Source organism: Antechinus flavipes, chromosome 4, assembly GCF_016432865.1.
Source record: "Antechinus flavipes isolate AdamAnt ecotype Samford, QLD, Australia chromosome 4, AdamAnt_v2, whole genome shotgun sequence".
NCBI classification, from domain to species: domain Eukaryota; kingdom Metazoa; phylum Chordata; class Mammalia; order Dasyuromorphia; family Dasyuridae; genus Antechinus; species Antechinus flavipes.
Genome location: NC_067401.1, coordinates 72893054 through 72917086, shown reverse-complemented (window position 1 = coordinate 72917086; position 24033 = coordinate 72893054). Strand labels below are relative to the sequence as shown.

Here is a 24033-nt window from a genome sequence, read left to right as displayed (position 1 = left end):
ATTATGTTTTCCTTAGGTTTTCTCACATGCATGGAATGTACTTCTTCCTTATCTTTACCTGCTCTTTCCACTCCTTACATCCTTAAATTGATTCTGCACATAGCTACCACATTAATTTTCCTGATTTGCAGATGCTTAGATTACAATTATGTCCAGAAATATTTCCAATGCTAAGCATTTAACTGGATATTTAAGGCTTTCTACATTTTGATTTCAGCTTATCCTTCCTATTTTACCTTAACTACTTTTTATTTAAAAACTGAAGGATTCAATGTTCTGGAGCATGTGTGAACCTCTCTGTCTTCCCTAATGTCAATCAGTTCTACTCAGAAAATATTAAGCAAGCAGTATTTTACCAGAAAAAAGTATGAAATTTATAGTTATATAGGAAATTCAACATGATAGGATTTATATACAGTATAGAGGATTGTGATATTTATTTCCTTACTCATAAGTCCTATATATAATGTAGCCTTAGTGTTTTGTTGAATTAAATTTAGTAGAACATTGGTCTGAAAGTTAGGAGACACAGATTGTAATCATGACTTAGATCAACCCAAGTTGCATAATCAAGAGATTGGGTTGAATTTTTCAGTCCCTGCTAGCTCTAAAATTTTGTAATTTCTTAGATCAAAGCCATTTTAATATAGTAGGAATAAAAACATCATAAATAGGGGGAGCTAGTTGGTATAGTGGATAGAACACCAGCCCTGAAGTTTGGAGGACCTGAGTTCAAATCTGGTCTCAGACACTCAACACCTCCTGGCTGTGTGACCCTGGGCAAATCACTTAATCCCAATTGTCTCAGAAAAAAAAATCATAAATAAATAACCCAAATACTTTATTGGTTTCTCTTTAATTTGTGTGTGTGTGTGTGTGTGTGTGTGTGTGTGTGTGTGTGCGTGCTTTATTTGTTTCTTAACGATTCTAAGTGAACAAAAGGAAGGTCTCTAGCACAATATGTTGATCTCTAGGAAGAATTATTGAAAGAACATAAATAAGTGGCTTTGGATGGAAATGTATGGAGAACTCTCCATACTGGTAAGATCACAAACCCTTCAAGTCATAATATAGGAATGATTTATGAGAATCCTCAGTGGACATTTGACAGACTTGTATGTTAATTTTATTAGTATTAATAGGAGACAAAATTTTAACTGAGAGGAAGGGATTAGATGTCTGTTGTATAATTGATAGTATATGTTGAAGTAAAGGTCTAAGCAAAATATAACAAGGTTATTATGTCAGTGGCTGTTTTCACAATTTTATCTGTACTTTATATCTTTAATTTAATGACATAAACATTCACTGATTTGCACAAGGGGGGTGGAGGGATGATATAGTAGATGGACTTCTTGACACATAATGTTTATGTGACTATAGGCAAGTCATTTACCATTTAAGAACTCTAGATAACTTTCAAAATATTTAAGTTCTTGAATAGTTTGCAAATTTGAAAATTTATTTATGTTGATTTGAACAGTGTCTTAACACTGTCCAGTTATAAAAGTTTAAAATTTGGAGATGGAGTAAATTACAGGGATCTAGTTATGTTTTAATAATCAGAAATGAAACAAAACTAATTACTTATATTTTTGCTTTAGATCTCTCTGGTGAATAACTTTTTGAAGTTTGGGTTAAATGAACTTAAACTGTGCTTCCGAGTAAGACTCACTAAATACCTCTATGAGGAATATCTCCAGTAAGTGATAACCTATTTTTCTCCTTTTCTTTTTTTAAAATACCATGCAATTAAATTGATCAGTTATATCTATGTCATACCAACTGAGATTTAGCTTTATTATATTTTTCAAGAAAAAATTTCTCAGAAGCAGCATTATATAGAATACTACATTGCATTGGCATTGTACCAAGAGTCAAGAGGGCATCCATCTTGCTCCTATCCAGCAATATGACCTTGGTCAAGTTAGTTTATCTTTCTTGGCCTCAGTTTTCCTTATCTCCAAAATGAATAGATTGGATTAGATAATCTCAAGGCCTTCTCAAGTTCCAGCATTTTGTTTTTCTTTGGTAATATTCAAGTTAGAGAAAATAAAGTTTTTCACTTTTTTTGTTTTTGCTATATTCAAGTTAGAGAAAATAAAGTTTTTCACTTTTTTTGTTTTTGCTAAGTGTTTGTCGTCTTGTTTCAGAGCTTTCACATATTATAAAATGGGAAATCTGGATAACAGAATAGCAAATCCAGACCAGCTGCTTACACAAGATGTGGAAAAATTTTGTAATAGTGTAGTTGATCTCTACTCAAACCTTAGTAAGGTAAGTTTCTGAAATAAATTTTAAACTTTGTAATTTCTTTTGTTAAACTACATAGTTCTAATAAGAATTTAATGTTCTATAGTAGCAAAGTAATATTTAAATATTTTCATGTAACATTTGTAGTAAGATAAAACCACTGTATGAAGAATTTTAAATTAAATTTGAACAAGTGTTTAGTCCTTTCATTTTGATTTTTAAAAACAGCATTTTCATAGAAGGTTGTTTGTGTTTTTTTTTTTTTCTTTTTGGTTAAAGATATCTAAGGTACGTTTACTTCTTACAGATTTTTACCCTCTAGCTTGATTCATGAAGTTCTTGAAATTATATGCTATCCATAAAGTAATAAATATTAGCTATGTTCACTTCTGTTTGCCTACTTTTTTTCCTGTAGCTGCAACTAAATTTAGGACTTGATTGCCTCACAGTTTCATTAACACAGTAATTTCTTTAAGCAGATTTCTCTTTAGCCTAATTTTCTATCTTTCATTTAATGATAAAAATTATATTTGGCAAAGCATAAATGACCAATCCTTACTCAACTTCCACGTAGTCCTAGTCTATTACTTCTCTGAGTAATTTGAAACTGGTTTGTCATTATCTATACTTTTCTCTCCAAATTTCTCTTTATACCATATTTTCCTTGTTAGGACCACATCTCTTTGCCAAAATCTGCTCAGGATTTGTCCTCCCCCAAAACATTTGTGGTTGACTTCAAAACTTTAATGTTATAAATACTCTAATAATTCATCCTTACTTATGTAATATGTATTGTTGCCAGTCTTCATATATTCTTGTTCTTTAAACATTTGTCACCACTTGGGTTATTTCTGGGAAGAACTTTTAGTAGACTAATATAGTCACATAACTTTTTTTAAAAATGTATGGGAAAGCAGAATAAATTTCTCTCCTGTGACATCCCTTCAAATACTTAAAGTTGGCTATCATGTCCTTATGTAATTTCTTCTTAAATTAAGCATCTATAAGTTTTTTGTTGTAATTTTCAAAATCACATCACATGATTTTGAGACATTTCTCCATCCCAGTTTCTTATTTCTGTATATCATCCAATGATTTACATTTTACATCTTTTTCCAGTTTGTCTGACTAGGCTATAATGCAATATACTTCATTCTCTCTTTCTGAATATTGTACCTCTCTTTATTTCAGATTTGCCATTAGGTTTTTTTTTTTTTTTTTTTTGGGGGGGGGGGGTTTGACATTTTACTTTTGACTTGTATTGAACTTGTAGTCCACCAAAATCATGAAGTCTTTTTTAGATGAACTGATATCTTAACATCCCTCTTTCATTTTGTATTTGTGAAGTTGATTTTTTGAACCCAAGTATAAGATTATTTATCCTTACTAAATTTCATCATTTTAGATTCAGCCCACTGCCTATTTTATTAAGATATATTTGAATCCCACTTCTTTCATTTAATACACATTAGCTATTCCTACCAATTTTGTACCAATTGCTGATTTAATAGGTATACCATCTATGCCTTTAGGCAAATCATTGATAAAAATATTCAGCAGCTTAAGAGACATGCATAAGTCACTAGGACACTCTATGAAAGATTGCTTTTCATGTTGACTATATGTCTATCTGATCATTTAGTCAGTTCCGAATACCCCCAACTATCGTTTTGTCTAGTTCACATCTCTCCAACTTATCCTTATGAGAGACTTTGTCAGATACTGCCAGATACCAGTGTAGATAAACTCTGTATAGTTCCTTGATCTAATAATCTAGTAACTGTCAGAAAAAGAGAGAAGTCCAGTCTGGCATGATCTATTCTTGTTTAGGCCATGCTAGCTCTTCGATTATCACTTTTTTGGATATTAGCTTTTAAAATTTTAATAATGCAATCTAGATCTGAGTATTATGCTCTAGAATTCTTTCCAGTAAAATTGAAGCATATAAATTGTTTCAAAGTGGCAAGAACCAGAACTCAAACTCCAGATCTGTTTCCATCATGCTACTTTTGTGTCTTACTAAACTATCAAATAATAAATAAAAATATCTTAATAAATGTGCTTTCTCCTCTCTCCTGTTCATGGATATTAACCTTTTTTTTTTTCCAAGTCTTTAATACATCTTGTTTTATCTTCTCTTATTACATTGTTCTTTTCATAGGACAGGATCTATACATTTCACCAAAATAATTTTGTATGTATTAGATTATTGTATATGTTGAAAGTTTCACATTGAATGCTAAATAAAGGTAAATATTTAATAATTCAGCTACTGATACAGATAATGAGTTCTAATGATATATATTTTATATCTTACAGCCATTTTTAGATATAGTTTTGTATATCTTCAAGTTAACAAGTGCAATTGGAGCTCAGGTAAGTTTAAATTGTAATCTAACATATCACTTATTTTATTTTATTATAGATTCCCTAGTAGTCTAATAAATGAAGGTACATATCAGAGTACCTAGATTGTATCCAGGAATTATAATATGATAGGGTTAAAATCCTAATAGTAATCATGTGGCCCTGTAATAATAAAAATTCTCTGATTTCAACTTTTAATACCACAAGATGGTAAGTCAAATATAAGATTAAATTTTACAAGTTTATAGGAACCTTGAATAGTTATGAATAAGAACAGCTATCTTTTCAGAGTAGTTTCTGAATATAGATTTTTGGGATGACCTATGAGATTTCAAATGATGAATGTTTAATATTATATGTTGAACATTTCCATGGTTTTCAATCTTTCAAAACATTAGAATTAGAAACATTTAGTCTGGCCTCATTATTCTTACACTGTATGATAGAATGCATTTTTGAACATTGAAGAATTCATCATTTAAAGGTTAGCTTTAATTAGCTCTGTGTTTAATGTTATAGAGTTACAAAAAAATTAATAAACAAAAAGATTTTATAAAATTTTACTGCTTTGTGTGTTTGTCATCCAAGGAAATACTGGGAATGAAATCTTGAATCTTATTTAGCCTTTGCTTTTTGTTTCTAACTCTTTGCTTTCCCTGGAAACGATATTTAATTTCTTTAAACTTGAGAACTTTTTGTAGCCATTTAAAATTTTTAGTGCTATTTTACATTTTTGCATTACCTACATTTCCCATAATGTCTCTCTCTGAGAACCATTCCTAATAACAAAAAAAAAAAAAAATTAAAAAGGAAGAAAAAAAAGTTGAGCACAAATAACCAATATATTGAAATAGTCTGAAGTTATATATATATATTTCCACATATGTGATTTCCACCATTGTACAAAGAAGTGAGGGGGAGATGTCTTCTATGGGATCATTGTATGTTATAATATCACAGTTTTTTGTTTCAATTAGTTTGTTGTAACATTGTCATAGGCACAGTGTTCTACTATTTTCTTAGTTCTACTTATTTCATTTTGCATTCAATCATAGGTCTTTCTGTACTTTCTGTTTTCTTTATATTCATTATTTTTTGCAGTATAGTAATCTTCTATTTTATTCAAGTAGCACAGTTTGGTTAGTCAGCCCCCAATTAGTGGGCATCTGAAAAATTGTTACTAAAGACTATGAGTTTAAATATATTTATATGATTTTAATTTGAATTTGCAAAGCATAAACATGGATAATTCAAGATTTTAGTTTTCAATAAAAATTAACCATTATTGTTTTGTTATTATTTTCTCTTTTTTGTCTAAATCACATAACCATTTTTATTTAAAGTTATCGTAGGTGCTAACTTCAGATTTGTATAGTAATTTTCTTCTAGTTAAAATAACAGAAATTTTTTTTTAGTATTTACATTTTCTCCTGACAATTACAGGGACCCGCTAGTATGATGGCCTATTTGGTTGTCTCAGGCTTTTTCCTGACCCGCCTCAGAAGACCCATTGGTAAGATGACAATGACTGAACAGAAATATGAAGGAGAATATAGATATGTCAATTCTCGGCTCATCACTAACAGGTAAATAGAATTTAATGAAAGAGAAGCTTAGAAATGCATCTTTGCAAATGTGATTGGGAAAGAACAAAATTAAAGATGACAGATTAATTGCTTATTGAGAACAAAAACAAATGAGATTTTAGAGAACCTTTTTAGACAACCAGTACTATTTAATGTATAGTGCCCCTGAAAATGATTTCCATATCTTTTACATAAAGTTGGTTTTCATTTAAGTCATAGCAAATTAATAAGTACTGTTATTAAAAACTTACTATTTGCCAGCAACTGTGCTATAACATAAACACGGGATATAAATACAGATGAAGAGAAAAACAGTCCTGTCCCTTAGTGCATTTGAGTTATTATGATGGAAGATAGGGAGCTGAAAAGGATTTTGGGGAGTTAGAGGAATAGGTACCCAGATAGGAGCCTGGTGACAATGGCCAGAGAATCACAAGTGGACACAGGAGAGAAGTGGAGAACAACTGGCCTAGTGTATTCTTCAGGATTGACTTTCAGAAGTGAACTAGCCAATGGGATGGAGGGATCTTCCAAGGTGGAAAGGCATCAAAGGCATAATGGCAAGAAGATTGATGAATTGACTTCTCATATCATTTGGGGGGGAAAGGGGGGAGAGACATGCTTGAGCTTTGTAATTTTGAAGTGTTCAGTTTCAACTTTTTATTTTAAATGTTTTTTCCATTCTTAAGATATATAAAATTACTAATAGCATAATAGAGATAGTATTCTAAGGATATGAAGATAACAAATTATAATAATCTTAACCCTTCAAGGAAAATGTTTCATGATTTTTCCTTAATCTTATCCATGACTTATTATTTTCAGAATAAAATTTTTCATAACTTAAATAATTTAGTCTCATCTCCCCTCCAGCTTATTTTGACCCTAAATGAAGCATGAGGAAACTACATGAGTATATCAATCTACTACAAGTTTTGACAATTTTAATTAAATTTTGAGATTCTAAATCTCAGTGTTCTTTCCTTTTATTCTTCACTATCTTAAAAAAATTTCCTTGAAAGTAAAAGATTATTTTAATATTATTATTATTATTTTTTTTTGGTAAAAAAGAAAGAGGTTGGGTAGGGAGGTAATTTACAAAGTGTTTGGTTCTAGTTATACTAGCAGCTTGTCTAATTTTGAGAAACAAATGCTTTTTGATTTAGCCATATGGAATAAGTATCATATAGATATGTTTACCTATTATAGTTGGAGATACATTGGGAACCTAGATTACCTTGTATACTAGGGGAAAAAGAAAGGAGATAAACATAGTGTTTAAAGGACTGGTTTTTAAAATTAATTTTTTGTTCTGGCATGTATAAAATTAATTTTGATTAGAGAAGACTCTGCTGGTAACAATGTTTTAACACAACTTTTAACTGTTTTAATATAGAAAACAATATATGTGGGTAAAATTTGAGGAAAATATTTATCTTGACATTATTTCATATGGTGCCTGCAGTGAATGTCCAAGTAAATTCAGAAACAATGAACACTTTTCTTAGAAATTTAATTCAATGTTTAAGTAGCACAATTTTCTAATTTTAATTAGACTTTGCTTAAAAAATTGTATTGCTACTATTAGCACTCCTTTTTTGCAAAGTAAAAATAGGTTTAATAATATGAAATGTTTAATGTCTCTGATGTTATGATAAAAGGGGAAAAAATAGTTTGAGATGCATTTCAGTGGTGATATTTCATTTGTAACTATTTTGAAATAAATTTAGGCCAGCCACAATGGATAGGAACCTGCTTTCATAAACCAGAAATTAAGACTTTTACCCTAATATTGTACAGATTGTTGTTTGGTGAACTTCACACCATAGTTATATAGAAATGTGTTATTTTTGTGAACTGATTTGAAAAAGGTAGGGTCATTTTTCTCAAAGGTTGATAATTAATCAAGCTATGATAGTTACATACTGTATAGGCTTTTCTTAGAGGAGATACATTTAACTTATTCATGCTATGCTGTCTCTCAGATTTAAAATATATTAATTATTTTTGCTTCTTTTTTCTTTAATAGTGAAGAAATTGCCTTTTATAATGGAAATAAAAAAGAAAAGCAAACAATTCATTCAGTCTTCCGTAAACTGGTAAGGAAAAAAACAACTATAATTAATTTATTAAAGAAAAATTTTATTACGGAATGTAAATAATGTTCTGACATACATTGATGGTACAACAGATCTGCAGTCAGCAGGATGGCTAGTCCTTCCAACAATATAGATTGCAATCCATCCGTATCCTACACATTCTATGTATTGTCCATATCCTCCCATAAATTATCCATAGTTAGTAATTGGAAAGCCCCCCCCCAAAAAAAAAATATTTGGAGTCTTCTTCTAAGTGTCTTGACATTGTGCGAATACAGATAGAATCTCATCAACCATCAATTATCCCATGTTCATAACTGGTGTCCTTTTGCAGGCATACATTTTTATGATGATATATTTTATGCAATTTTTCTCACAGAATCTTTCATTGATAATATGTTTATAACTTAACCTTCCTTTTCTCTACTTCTCCTTTTCTCTATTGATGATCTTCAACTTCAATACTAAGAGATTGTGACATTCCTTAACTCAAAATCACACAGCAACATAGAAAGAATCTTGTTAAAACTATGGGCTATTGTTTCAAGGAGGGAGTTTGGAATAATTGAAAGTATTATGCTTTTAATCTCTAGGACATCCTAGTCTATTTTCTGGTTCATTGTCCAATTACTTTATCCAAAATGTAGGCATTCACACAGATGTATGTATATGTGTATAATAATAATTTCAGGCATTAAATTGGTGAATAGCAAGACAATATAACAACTGATTTTTTTTAAAAGAGAAGAAATAACAAGTTATAAATCTTGAATCAGCGTTCTGTGTTTAATCAGATTATCAAATACAACAGAGTCATAGATTTTCAGGAATGGAAGAAATCTTAGAGACTATCTCATCTATCAAATTCATTAAGACAATTCACAGCAATATATTAAGCAAATAGTCATTCGGGTTTGGCTTTTGAGGCATCATCCATAGATTTAGGACTAGAAGACTCCTTAAATGTCATCTGATATGAATACTCTCCCCGACATTTTCCCTTTTATAAATGGGGACCTGGCACTTAATCTAATGAGGTTAAGTAAACTGCCTAAGAGCCAGAATTTCAAGGCAAGTGTTCTGACTCTAAACATAATGCATTTTCTCACTGAACTATACTCTCAGGGAATCTTTGTGGCTCTCCATTCTTCCAATGGAGAATCAGTCCAGGGTGATAAGGGAGGAAGATGAGCACAAGGGGAAGGAGGAGTAGTAAACAATTGGAAAGTAGGTTGGCCTAGTGGGGAAGTTACCTTCCTGTGTCTCTTCATCTTTTGAATGTAGTAGGGTAGAGCACCTCTTGCAATTTTGGATGGAGGGTGAATTAGGTCCAGTTGTGACTGCTGTGTTTTGTTATCTTGGAAGCTGAATGTTTTATGGTACCAATAATAGGTGGGTGACTGAGTCCTATCAGCTTGATATACAAGGTGTATCAAAAGTCAAGGTGCACTAAAATGTTTGGGATACCCTAGACTTAGATGCTTAGAAGATGTGATCTTCTCAGTCTTGGGAATTAAGGCGGTCCAAGGTGACTATGATCTTACCTGGATTTATTGCTATCTTTTGTACTTGCATCTTCATTTCCAATATATTATCACATCCTTCCTATCCAGACAGGTATTCCTTTGTTACAAAGGGAAAAAAATAGGCACTTGAACAAAATAAAATAGTTTAGTCTCACAATATAGTGTTCCCCCGGTAGTCCTTCCAGCTAGACAAAGAGAGCATGAAGATGCATTTTTAAAAATCTTCTTTTTGGGGCCAACTTTGATCATTATAACAGCATTCGGAGTTTTTTGGTCATTTCTGTTTACAGTGCTGTAATTGTGCATGTTATTTTCTTATTTCTGATTGTATTATTTTGCATCAGTTTATATCTTTTCCTGCTTCTCTGCTTGCTTCACAGTCATCATTTCTTATCTTCATATTTCAGATTTTAAATATTCCTCAATTGATCACCATCTACTATTATAAGAAGCACTGCTGTAAATATTTTGGTCTATATGGAATTTTTCTCTCTATTACTTCTTTGTAATACATCTCTCAGAGTGGTGTCTTTGGGGCAAAGGTTCCAGTATAAGATAGAGACCATTAGATTTGGAATTAGAACTTTGGTTCAGTTTCTATCCTTGTCTCTACTTATGTGACTTTGGGCAAATATCTTAAACTCTTTGGGCATAAGGATTTGATGGCTTTTAAAGTTGTTTCTAGGCCTAAATTTGTGATCCTTAATTCTATTGCTTGGGTGTTTTAATTTCTTTCTTGGCATAATTTCAAATTGCTTTCCAGAATGGTTGAATCAATTCATAGATTCCACCAACAGCATATTAATATATCTTATACAATGTAGACTTCTTGCAATCCTAACAACATTGATTATTCCCATCTTTTGTCATCTTTGCTATTTTCCTGAGTGTGAAGTAAACATTCTGATTATTTTGATTTGTATTTCTTATTACTAGTGATTTAGAACAATTTCTAATAATACTAGAACAAATTCTAATAATAATAAGTTCATCTTATTCATCTTTTGAGAACTATTTGATCATTTTCTTTGAATAATTCTCAGGGAAATGACTTTGGATTTTAAATACTTGTTAGTTCAATATATATCTTGGGTATCAGGCCCGTGTCAGATAATTGATGCATGTTTTTCCCCCATTTTTTAGCTTCTCTTAAGCTTGAATTGATCTCATTTATATCTGTTTATTCATGTGTTTTCAATCTCATGTCATTTTTTAAGACATGGGAAATGTTAATAAGCATTGTTTGTTTCACTTTTATATTGGCCAGGTGGAACACTTACATAATTTCATCTTATTTCGATTCTCCATGGGATTCGTTGATAGCATTATTGCCAAATGTAAGTATTTGTAACAAAATTTTTTTTGATAGAATGAGATTTATAAAATAAGACATAAAGTATTTATTTTTGAACATTTTAAGTATAAATGTTATGTTACAGATCTGGCTACTGTGGTTGGTTACTTGGTTGTTAGTCGTCCTTTTCTGGATTTATCACATCCTCGACATCTTAAGAGTTCCCATTCAGAACTTTTGGAGGTAAGCAGCTTGTGAAATAAGCCAACATAATATCCTGCCTAATTAAACAACGAAAGTGAAAATAAACTTTTGTTTCTGCTTAAGGATTACTACCAAAGTGGAAGAATGCTTCTGAGAATGTCTCAAGCTCTGGGCAGAATAGTCTTGGCGGGTCGTGAAATGACCAGATTAGCTGGGTAAGGACTTGCTAATGGACAGTACCCAAAAAGTTTTTTTACCTGTATATTGTTGTTGATGACATTTAGATAATTTATTCAGCAGATATTTGTTGATTGCCAGCACACTGAGGGATATGATGTATATATAAGCCAAGAAACTTAGTCTAATGTAGTGTATAACACATTTTTAGAAATAAGTAGATGAAGAGTGATTGGATAGATGCTTTACAAATTATTAAAACAAATTGATGTGGAAATTAAAAGGGTAATGAGATGACTTCCAGCTTAGGGAATCAAGGAAGATTACAAGTAAGAATAAGATTGGAGTTTCAGTCTGCCTTGGATACTTGGGATTTCTATATGTGAAGATGGGGAGGGTTGGGCACTGAATGAAGAGGCTGCAGATCCAGAAATGACTCAGTAGCAGAATAAGGCAAACCTTCCATATGCATAGTGAAATACTTAAATATTGATTATCCAAAGACAGATTTTTCCTTTATCAATTTCTCTTGATAATCTATTTTTACCATTGTATTGATAATAAGTGTTGCTAGGTTATAACAATCTTTCTCTTTCTTTGCAAGAAAAATAGCCGTAAGTTATTCAGTCAACAAGTGTTAATTAGGTACCTATTCCATGCCAGGTACAGTGTTAAGTGCTGGGAATGCCAGGAAAGTTAAAAATATTTTTGCCTTTAAGCAGCTCAGTTTAGTGGGGGAGGCAAGAAAAAGCTCATCTGTGTTGTAGGGAAAGAGGGAGTGTTCTAATTTCAGCCTTGCCATTTTCCAGTTCTATTCCCTTGGGAAGTGGTAATTGCCCTTCCTAATCCTATGAGTCCTCATTAGTAAGATACAAATGGTAATATCTACCCTCCCTATCTTGGAAAACTATTATATTTAAAAAGTAATATAGGAAATTGAAAACTAGAAAGCATAAATTATACAAATATTCAGACTTCTTGCAGAGTAGGAAATATTCATTGCCACAACTTCCTTTCATGCACACATTTTTCAACCTTTTGTGCTCTTGTCATCTCTAATACTGTACTGAATGTTCTCTCACAAAGGTCAGAAGTGTCCTAATTATCAAATCTGATGTTCTACCAAATTCTGTTTAATCAACTTGTGGACTTAAGTTGCAAAGAAAATAATATTTGTAGAACACTTAGCAGGGTTCTTAATAAATTCTTGTCCTCTACTGCCCTGCCTTCTCCCTACTCCCCCGAAGGCAGAAACTAAGTTTTGTCTAAACTTTAGATTTCTAACAGGGCCTGGCACAGTAGTCATTCAGCTAACAAGCATTCATTAAGCACATACTTTCTTCTAGGCCGTGCTAAGCAGTGGGAATACAAATACAAGCAAAAAGAAAAAAAATCCTTGCCCTTGAGCAGCTTTCCTTCTGGAGGAGGAGATAGCATATAAAATGAAGCTGAAAGGGGGCAGGGAGGAAAGTATCTGACATGATGAAGTCTGGAGCAGTGTGGCCTGATGGGAAATGAGGACATGGCTGACTTGGGTACCCTTAAAATGAAGGTTCTTGAAGGAGACAGAGGGAGGGCCTAGAGGCAGAAAGAGGACTGAAAGAATAGGTTTCTGGGAACTCGTGGAGAAGTCCAGAGAAAGGCAGTGGGGGTCAGAAATGAAAAGATACCATTTTCTCTATATGATCACTTAATAATTATTGTACTGTTATAACTATTTTAATAGTTACATTTGTAAAATTTTGTCTTTATAACATTTCACTCTGTTAACCACCATTAAGCTATGTAGTTTAGTGGAAAGAGGTCAGATTATATAGTCAGGAGACCTAGGGTTAAAATCCTAACACTATCATTTTGGATCTCTGTGTATCATCTTGTTCATACACAGCTGTTGGGTTAATCCTCCAGTCTTTATTATATGCTTACTATGTGCCAGGAACAGTATTAAGCCCTGGGGATATAAAGAAAGATAAAAAAACATTCTACTCTCACAGAACTTACAGTCTGATGGGGAGGCCACTTACAAATAGCTGTGTAAGAACAATATGTATATATGCAAGATAAATTGAGAGATGCTAATGACTGGGAAAGTCTTTTTACCTTTGGTTAAAGGAAATCAACGAATCCAGGAGGTAGAGAAGAATTGAAGCAACCACCATTTAGGACTGGGGTCCCTCCCTGGTATTCTGGTATTGAGAAAGGGTAAGGCCCCCGAGCCTAATCACCAATTCTGGCAAGGCACATGGAGAGAAAATAGTTATAACAGTACAATTAACTTGCTGAGTTAATACTTTTAGTTTTTAATTTTTTTCTTCAATTCATAATCAAATTATTTTTGTGAAGCTGTCCAAATTTTATGGAACTATACGAATCTAAAAATGTGGTGTTGTTTCTTAAGTTTCACAGCTCGGATTACAGAATTAATGCAAGTACTAAAGGACTTGAATAATGGCAAATATGAGCGCACAATGGTGTCTCAACATGAGAAGGGTAAATAAAATTTATTTCATTTGTACAATTTCATGTTCTTAAAGATCCATTACTGACCTTTGATATTTATCATTTAAGATGCTGAAGGAACTCAAGTCATTCCCTTGATCCCTGGTGGAGGAGAAATCATCAATTTAGATAATGTTATTAAGTATGTACAAAAAACTAAACATTGTAGAGCTTTAATTGGAACTTTTACATCACTATCTTTATAATAGTCTCTTTTTTAATGAATATTAATGTGTTTTATATAAAATTTTCTTTTATGTGTAAATTTTCTTTTTAGGTTTGATCATGTTCCTTTAGCAACACCAAATGGAGACATCTTAATTCGTGATCTTAACTTTGAAGTAAGTTTTTTGTACTGTTATATAGAAAACTAGAAGATAAATATAAGAATCTGTTATATTCTTCCATCTCTGACACATGATGAGATCCTGGGCAGATTTTTGAGCTTACTGAAGTATCATTTGAAGTTTTATTTTACTAAAATTCTATCAGTCAACTAGTTCTAATCTTTTAAAAAAAACAAACACTCCCATTTTTTGTTATGACTCTCAAGACTGCATTATAAATAATGTTTCACAAAAGTCATATGATATCCCATATCAAGTTCATTTTAATATTGAATTTTGTTTTCTGTCAGCTAAATGGGAAAAATACACATTCTTTGTTTTGTTTATAAATTTAGTGTCTAAATTTACAAGATTATAATTGGCTAGTAAAGCAGGCTATTTTAAGGATTACTTTTTTGTATTATTTACATAAGCATTTTTATATTTAATGATAGAGAAAGTCTATATCATTATTAGATAAATTTTGTAGAAACATACTTTGGAATCCTGTACAAAAGGTGTGTGTTGTATAGATAGAAAAACTATTTGGAGTCAGAGAATCTGGATTCAAATTTCAATTTTGCTTCCTTGTAGAGTACCTAGATAATCTGAAACAATAAGCCAATTTTTTTTCCTGAGCTACTTTCCTTATCTCTAAAATGGGGTAATTGAAAAAGAAATGTATTAATCTCCTTCCAGCTCTAAATTTTATTTCAGTTAGGGAAGTATTCAAAATTTTTGTCTGATCCTGATGAAAATATTTTATCTCAAGAATTTCAGGGAGAAGGTACATTACTCATCTTGCCTGCTCAAATAGAAAACTAGAAGTCTGATTACTCAGGAAGGGATCTAAATAGAAAAGTCTAGTTCCAAGAGCACAGATCATGGAAGCCTTCCAGCTTATGGATCTACTGCAAACTAGAAAAACTTAAAAGTCTGCATTTGTTTAGTGAGGACAAGGGTAATGGGAGCTTATACCTTCTCACCACCACTCACACCCACTCGTAGTTTGCTGATTTCCCAAGTGTCTCTCATCCTACTGACATATGAAGACATATGAATGACATATGTAAAATTATTTGTAAACTTTAGTCCTCATGTGAATGTTACATTATCATTAGAGAGATCACTAGTATAGGGCACACCTTTCAACATTCTCTTCTTTGTAAAGAGGGGAACAAGAGGTAAAGAAAGAAAAGTAAATGAGGATAAGGTAGAAGAAAGTATAAATTAGACATCCTAATTGTGAATGAGTGGGATAAACATAATCCTTTTTATTCAATAGTTGCTTAAAATTCAACAGTAAGTAAACATTATTGATTGACGATTATGTTTTTGTGGTAACAGACATCCCTCTAATTTGTACTTTAGGTTCGATCTGGTGCAAATGTTTTGATTTGTGGTCCAAATGGATGTGGAAAAAGTTCACTTTTTCGTGTTCTTGGTGAAGTAAGTTCAATTTAAGTTCAAAATGTACAGTTTTGGCTTGGATTGCCAAACTGTTAAAAAAAGAAGTTTGAAATCTTTTTTCTCCTTCCTTTTTCAGCTGTGGCCTCTCTTTGGTGGGCGTCTAACTAAACCTGAAAGAGGAAAATTGTTTTATGTTCCCCAGGTAAGACTCTGTTAGAATTATTTCACAGTCTGTTATTTGAAGGTCTTTTAAAAAGTAATAATTGTCTTATTTCTGTTGACCTTTCTTTGTCATAAATCAGAGACCTTATATGACTCTTGGAACACTTCGAGACCAGGTGATTTATCCAGATGGAAAAGAGGACCAGAAAAGGAAGGGGATTTCTGATCAGGTAAGAACATGTTTATCCTGAATCAGGAGGCTCTACTACACTTGAATTGTTTCTTTCTGGATGCTTATAGTATTTTCTCCTTGACCTGGGAGTTTCAGAATTTGGCTTTACTATTCCTAGGAGTTTGCATTTTTGGGACCTCTTTTAGGAGGTGATCAGTGTATTCTTTAAATTTCTATTTTATCTTCTTATTCTAGAATATCAGGACAGTATTCCTTGATAATTTCTTGAAAGATTATATATATATATCTAGGTCCTTTTTTTGATCATGGTTTTCAGGTAGATCAAGAATTTTAAAATTATTTCTCCGGGATCTGTTTTTCAGGTCCATTGTTTTTCCAGTGAGATATCTCACATTGTTTCTATTTTTTTCATTCTTATGGCTTTGCTTTATTGTATCTTTAGTTCATAAAGTCATTAGCTTTCATTTGCTCAGTTCTTATTTTTAAGGAGTTATGTTCCTCAGAGAGTTTTTGTACCTCCTATCCCATTTGATTAATTTTGCTTTTTCAGGCATTCTTCTCATTAACTTTTTGCATTTCCTTTACACTACTCTAAATTCCCTTCCTAATTTTTCCTTTATCTCTCTTACTTGATTTCAAAATTCCCTTTGAGCTCTTCCATGATCTAAGACCAATTCTTATTTTTCTTGGAGGTTTTGGACTCCTCCTGAGGGTGTATTTTGATCTTCTTTGACACCATAGTAACTTTCTATGGGCAGAATCTTTTTCTGTTTTTTATTCATTTTCTTAGCCTATTACTCGACTTTTAACTCTTTGTTGAAGCAGGACTCTGTTTCCAGGGTGCAGGATGCATTTTCCCAAGCTTCAGGATTTTTGTGCAGCTGTTCTCAGAGATCTTCCAGGATAATTTGACCATAAGCCCTCCTTACTGCCCTGGAACTGTGAGAATTGCCCCTGCTTCACTATAACTGTACATTCTAATATGCTAAAGCAGCAGAGTCCTTCCTCAGTGCTAATAGATAGATCTTCTTTGAACTATGCCTTCTCACCATCACCTACACCCACTCTTAGTTTGCTGTCCCTCTCATCCCAAGTATCTCTCATCCTACTGACAGATCTTTCCTGATGGCCTTCCTAAGTCATGTTTTTGGTCTCTGGGCTGAGAGACCTGGAAGCCATCAGTAATGTCATTAATTTAGAGGTCTCTGGGCCCATTTGGGCTTTGCTGGTGTCCTGGGTGGTCCTGGGGCCAGGGCTGTGCTGGCACATCCTGCACTGAGACTGCATGCTGGATGCCCATCCTGATGTAATAGACCTTTCCTATTGACCTAAGTAGTCTGCAGCTGGAAAATTGTTCTATTTCATCTTTTTGTGTGTTCTGACACTCTGACATTTGTTTAGATCCATTATTTAAAGAAATTTGGAGCAGTTTGGGGGAGAGCTTGATGAGTTCCTGCCATTACTCTGCCATCTTCATGAGGCTGTATTTATATCCTAGTCTTATTTAAAAACATGATGTTGATTCTTTGTCTCATCTGGTGATTGCTTTAGTAGCCCTGAGGTCAGATTACCTAACTCATGCATATTCAGTAGGGCAAAAATTTGAGTACTTGACAGTCTTCTTTTCATTTTTGATATTAAGTAGTTCATTCCACTTTGTCATCTCTGTTATTCGGCAAGCTTCTTACTTTAAAAAGTGACCCTTTTATACTTTAGTATTCTAGCTTTAACTCTGAAATTGGTTATCTAGAAATGTTATTGCTCCTTGTTTTCTCATTCCCTTACTCTTCACTTAACTATGCACAACATTATTAGATTCTTCTATAAGCTGCTTAACATATGTTTGATGTGACATTAGATAAAATAGAAAGTATTTTTTAAAAAATTAAAATATCTTTGGCAATAGAAGAGTGCTCCTATTCTCATCCTCTAAAAGGGGAAAGATGAAGTAGACTAATTGGATAACAAGTTTAATCTATAATGATTTTTCTCAAAGGTGCTGAAAGGATACTTAGATAATGTCCAGTTGGGTCACATCTTGGAACGTGAAGGAGGCTGGGACAGTGTTCAGGACTGGATGGATGTACTCAGTGGTGGAGAAAAACAAAGAATGGCGGTATGTCTCTTTCCAGAAAATATTGGATGAATGCTTAGCTGTTCTCAGAAAGTTACAGTTTGTAATGCAATATGTAAAAGGCTGAAAACTCTGAAAAAGGTGTGCTTGAATCAGACAATGGAGCACTTAAGGCTAATTACCTATTTAATATGAGACATTGACTCTATTAGCATATGTTTTGGATAAATGACTCTTCTCACTGTTTGGTGCTTACTGAAAGTTTGGTGTTAAGATAATTGTAGGCTAGGATTTGAGGGTGGGATGAGAGAAGGGCCAGAGAGTGACTTTGCTTGCAGCAGGACAAGAGGAGAGAAGTGGTGACTTTGGAATTGAGAATGCAGGATACATCTTTAGTGAGCCTCTGGGCAGTTTGCCTGCTTCTTTCACTTCTCCCCCTGAAGACCAAGGACTCTTACTGATCCTGAGTCCTCCAGGGAGCTAGCTTGGACTTCACAGCAATAGACATTTTTATGATCAAAAATATAAATTTTGTTTTTATAATTATTTTAAAAGATTTTTTTATGAATATACTTAGGAATATAATATGACTGATGCCCATTGATGAATAATGTTTACTTCACATGTATGAAATAGAAAATTCTAAAATATAATCAGACAATAAGAGAAACCGTCTTGAGGCTAGTACCTTGCAGGATCACATTCTAAAAAATGTTGCTAGAGGAGGTTGGAGGTAGACTAGATGTATATAATTATGATGTTACAATAGCCAGATTGAAAATTAATCACATTTTTTTTCTGATTCCCTACTGTCCTTGGATTTGATGATTGTTTGTTTACTCTTTTCTTACTCTTTCAAATTTCATTTTTTTCTGTGAGTCCTATTGTTGCTAGATCTAATAATAGTACTATACAGTGACATAAAAATTTCCAAAGTCTGTCCTAAATATAGGTATCATTTCTTTGTAGACAAAATATGGCCTTTGGAAAAGGGAAAACTTGAGTTCCAGTCTTCTCATTGACACAACTAGCTGTAGTCACTTAGTCTTTAGTCTCTCAGTGTTCCAGGGAATTCTCTAATAGAAGATAAAATTACAGATATTCATATTTGGAAGCAGTTTCCACACACCAGTGAAATCACAAGTCTAAACAAATCTTAACCTTCCCTGTTTCCCTCTTACCCCCTGTCCATCATAGAAGAGTTTGAATTTTTGACACATATAATCACAACTAAAAGAATCTGATACAAGGGACAGCTAGGTGGCACAATGGATAAAATACCAGCCCTAACATCAGGAGGACATGAGTTCAAATCTGGTCTCAGACACTTAACACTTCCTAGCTGTGTGACCCTGGGCAAGTTACTTAACCCCAATTGCCTCAGCAAAAAAAAAAAAAAAAAAAAAAAAAAAGAATCTGATATAATCTGTGCAGAATTTAGTGGATTCTTTTATTTTATTTTTTTTTTTTAAATATCTAAAGTTCCAGTATAGTGATGATAAGTCAAAGAAGTTTGCCTTTTGCCAAATGTGAATATATTACAATGAATAGTTTGGTAAATCTGTTAAGAGGCAGAAAGATTTTATATCAGTGTCGAATTCTACATATGTATCAAACTCCACGAAATGCCTCTTAAGTGGAGAGTGGGGAGACAGAGGGAAAAAGGGGGAAAGGGGAGGGAGAGAATGAATGTAAATGTATGTATGCATGTAACAGGGTCTGTTGGTGGATTGATTGTGCCAAAAAACACTCAGGTACAGGCAAATTAGGGCTTTAGATGGCAAACTGAAGGAAAAAGGTAAAGAGAATCAATATTCATAAAACATTTTCTGTACTAAGAGGGAAGAACTATAATTTTCTCCGTTTTACAGATGAAGAAACTGAAGTAGACAGATTAAGTGACTTGCCCAGGGTCATACAGCTATGTAAGTGTCTGAGGACAGATTTTAACTCACAGGGATTATTAGATTTAGCAAAAAAGAAGTTTGTTAATTTTGTTTTAAAGGTAACCTCATGCATATAAAAGCAAATTTAAATTAGCATGAATGGTGTGGCTAGAGTGCCAAGCTTGGATCAGGCCCACTCAGCTCCTTGAGTTCAAATCTGTCCTCAGACACTTACTAGCTGTGTGACCCTAGGCAAGTCACTTACTCCTGTTGGCTCACTTTCCTCATCTGTAAAATGAACTGGGGAAGGAAATGGCAAACCACTTTAGGATCTCTGCCAGGAAAATCCCAAGTAGGGTCATGAAGTGTAGTCACAACTGAAGAAATAACTGAACAATAACAGTAGAGTAATGTTAAAGAAAATGAAATACAGAAAATCCAAGATGTGAACGTTGTAATTTAAATAGAAAATGAGAACCAACTATGTCTATGGTAACATAGGATAAACTGAGAATATATTTTATTTGGGGAGTGGTGAGGTATTTTTTTTCTTTAGGTTCTTAAAAGTTGAAAGAAGTCAGTTTGAGACTAGATAAAACTCAAGTCTTCCAGAACAGCCACAAAAGAAGATGTTTCTGTGACATCTTTTGAAATGTCTAAAAGGCAGCTGTCAGATCACTAGCAAGATGGAGAGCTAGACATTTTCCTCTGGTACCCACTAGCTAAAAAGAATTATATTCCACTGATAGAATGATTACCCTGAATCTACAAGTCAGGAAAAATCAGGATGCTACACAAGTAACAGCCAAATGGTGGAGAACCTTAATCTCTGTCATTTATTCAGTTCCCTTCTTTTCCCCTCCTTTTGTCCTTTGCTGCTTAGTCAGAGAGCAGAAACCAACTCACATGCTTCTGTTTTGGGATCTATTCAAGTATTTCTCTCCTGCAGCAATATCTGCTAGCACACTGCCCTTTGCCTGTGTCCTTCCCCGGCAGTGTTGCACAAAGCAGCAGACCTCAACTCTGCCTGGCCAAATCTGGGGAGAGGAAAGAACTAAGAAAAAGGAACAGATAACTGTGATTTTTCTTGGAGTGGCAACTAGGTTAAGGAACCCTATAGTGGGAAAATACCTAGTCCACACTTCTCCAACAAGGAGACTCAGGTCTTCCTGATTGCAGGACCGGTGCTCTATCTACTATGCCATCTAGCTGTTCCACTGTGCCACTTAGCTGTCCCATAACATTTTTTTGGTACATCTTACAAATGTGTGTTACTGTTATCTGTTTTAAAAAGTAATTACATTTAAATATCTTAAGACTAAGTATACTTTGTACTGTTGTATGTTAGGTGTGACAATTTTGATTTTTTTCTTATAATATTTTTGTTTTCTGTTTCAGATGGCAAGATTATTTTATCATAAACCTCAGTTTGCCATTTTAGATGAATGTACTAGTGCTGTTAGTGTTGATGTAGAAGGCTACATTTACAGTCATTGCCGGAAGGTAAGAGTTAGAGGGTTTTTTTTGTTTTTTGTTTTTGTTTTTGTTTTTGTTTTTTTTTTGAGTTCCAAATTCTCTCCCTTTCCCTGCCTCCCTCTCTTCCCTTGAGGAGGCAAGGAATATGGTATTTATACATGTAAAGTCATACAAAACATTTCCATATTAATCATGTTGACAAGAACATTGCCTATTTTTTTTCCTTCAATTTCTTCTTCTTGTTACTGCTATAGCTAGTGTCTCTTAAAAAAATTTTTTTTTTTTTGAGGCAGTCTTGTTAAATGACTTCTCTAGTGTCATATAGCTAGTAATTGTCTGAGGTCAGATTTGAACTCCTGACTCCAGGGCTGGTACTCTATCTACTCTGCACCTATCTGCCCTTTTAGCTAGTATTTCAAATACAATATTGAATAACAGTAGATTAATAATGTATATCTTTGCTTCACCCTAACCTTGGGAAGATTTCTTGCACTTGGTTTTAGATAGATATTCCTTATAATTTTAAAAAGTTCCATTGATTCGTATACTTTTTTTTTCCCTTTGGGTATTATTTTTTGTGAAAAGCTTCTGCATTTTTTCATATAATCATATAATTTTTGTTGTTTTTGCTATTGCAGCAGTTAATTATGCTTATAGTTCTCCTAAAACTGAACTAGTCCTCTCCTGTCCAGAAATTTATTTTAAAATTTTATATCACTATTCGTTAGGGAAAAGGGCCTGTATTTTTTTTTCCCCTCTCTATTTTTGCTTTTCTTGGCTTAGATATCAAAACAGTAATTGCCATAGAAAGAATTTAATAGGGTACCTTCTTTACCTACTTTTTCAAGTAGTTTATATGCTATTGGAATAAATTTGGGAGAATTCACTTGTAAATGGGATTTTTTCTTAAGGAACTTGTTAACAGCTTGTTCGGTTTCTTTTCCTAAGATTGGGTTATTTAAATTCTATTTCTTCTGTTATTCTGGGTTGTTCGTAGTTTTGTAAATATTCGTTCACTTAGGTTGTCAGTATATGGCAGGTTCTGCCATATAATTGGGTGACAACTCTTAATGATTGCTTTAATTCATCTTCATTGCTGGTGCATTTACCCTTTTCGTTTTTGATAATGATAATTTGTTTTGTTTTGTTTTGTTTTTATCAAATTAACTAATGGTTATCTGTTTTACTGTTTTTCCTCCCATGAAACCAGGTCTTAATTTTATTCATTAGTTCAATGATTTTATTTTATTTTTTACTTTTATTGATCTCTCCTTTGATTTTCAAGATTTTCAATTTGGTGTTTAATTTGGAATTTTAAATTTGTTCTTTTTCTAGTTTTTTAGTTGCATGTCAAATTCATTGATCTGCCCTTTCTCTCTTTTATTAATATGCACATTTAGAGATATAAATTTTTCCCAAGTACAAGCTTGCTTTGGTCACATCTCACAGATTTTGGTATGTTGTCTTAGTGTTGTCATTTTCTTTGGTGAAAAAAAATTTTTTTTAATAACTTTATTGATAGAACGCATGCCAGGGTAATTTTTTACAGCATTATCCCTTGCATTCACTTCTGTTCCGATTTTTCCCTTCCCTCCCTCTACCCCTTCCCCCAGATGGCAAGCAGTCCTTTACATGTTGAATGGGTTGCAGTATATCCTAGATACAATATATGTGTGCAGAACCGAACAGTTTTCTTGTTGCACAGGGAGAATTGAATTCAGAAGGTATAAATAACCCGGGAAGAAAAACAAAAATGCAAGCAGTTTATATTCATTTCCCAGTGTTCTTTCTCTGGGTGTAGCTGCTTCTGTCCATCTTTGATCAATTAAGGCTCTCTTTATCAAAGAGATCCACTTCCATCAGAATACATCCTCAAACAGTATCGTTGTTGAGGTATATAATGATCTCCTGGTTCTGCTCATTTCACTCAGCATCAGTTCATGTAAGTCTCGCCAGTCCTCTCTGTATTCTTCCTGCTGGTCATTCCTTACAGAACAATAATATTCCATAACATTCATATACCACAATTTACTCAACCATTCTCCAGTTGATGGACATTCTTTCATTTTCCAGCTTCTAGCCACTACAAACAGGGCTGCCACAAACATTTTGGCACATACAGGTCCCTTTCCTTTCTTTAGTATCTCTTTGGGGTATAAGCCCAGTAGAAACACTGCTGGATCAAAGGGTATGCACAGTTTGATAACTTTTTGAGCATAGTTCCAAATTGCTCTCCAGAATGGCTGGATGTGTTCACAATTCCACCAACAATGTATCAGTGTCCCTGTTTTCCCACATCCCCTCCAACATTCCCCATTATCTTTCCCTATCATTCTAGCCAATCTGACAGGTGTGTAGTGGTATCTCAGAGTTGTCTTAATTTGCATTTCTCTGATTAATAATGATTTGGAGCATATTTTCATATGTCTATAAATAGTTTCAGTTTCTTCATCTGAGAATTATCTGTTCATATCTTTTGACCATTTATCAATTGGAGAATG

At 33.2% G+C, this 24033-nt stretch overlaps 1 protein-coding gene across 4 annotated transcripts in view; it reads left to right on the top strand.

The window, feature by feature from the left end:
• The window catches only part of ABCD3 (ATP binding cassette subfamily D member 3), a 609690-nt gene that overhangs the window by 541203 nt on the left and 44454 nt on the right, over positions 1–24033 (top strand). For all 4 annotated transcript variants that reach the window (XR_007953146.1, XM_051993309.1, XM_051993308.1 and 1 more), the window contains 16 exons: positions 1605–1702; positions 2154–2277; positions 4573–4629; positions 6064–6206; positions 8236–8305; positions 11099–11168; positions 11271–11368; positions 11453–11544; positions 13905–13996; positions 14075–14147; positions 14283–14346; positions 15703–15780; positions 15878–15943; positions 16044–16133; positions 18093–18212; positions 21455–21559. Coding sequence is in view for 3 of the 4 variants with exons in the window: in XM_051993309.1 (XP_051849269.1) it covers positions 1605–1702; positions 2154–2277; positions 4573–4629; positions 6064–6206; positions 8236–8305; positions 11099–11168; positions 11271–11368; positions 11453–11544; positions 13905–13996; positions 14075–14147; positions 14283–14346; positions 15703–15780; positions 15878–15943; positions 16044–16133; positions 18093–18212; positions 21455–21559 (1440 nt within the window). In the remaining variant the exon portion in view is untranslated. The remainder of the gene's footprint in view (positions 1–1604; positions 1703–2153; positions 2278–4572; positions 4630–6063; positions 6207–8235; positions 8306–11098; positions 11169–11270; positions 11369–11452; positions 11545–13904; positions 13997–14074; positions 14148–14282; positions 14347–15702; positions 15781–15877; positions 15944–16043; positions 16134–18092; positions 18213–21454; positions 21560–24033) is intronic.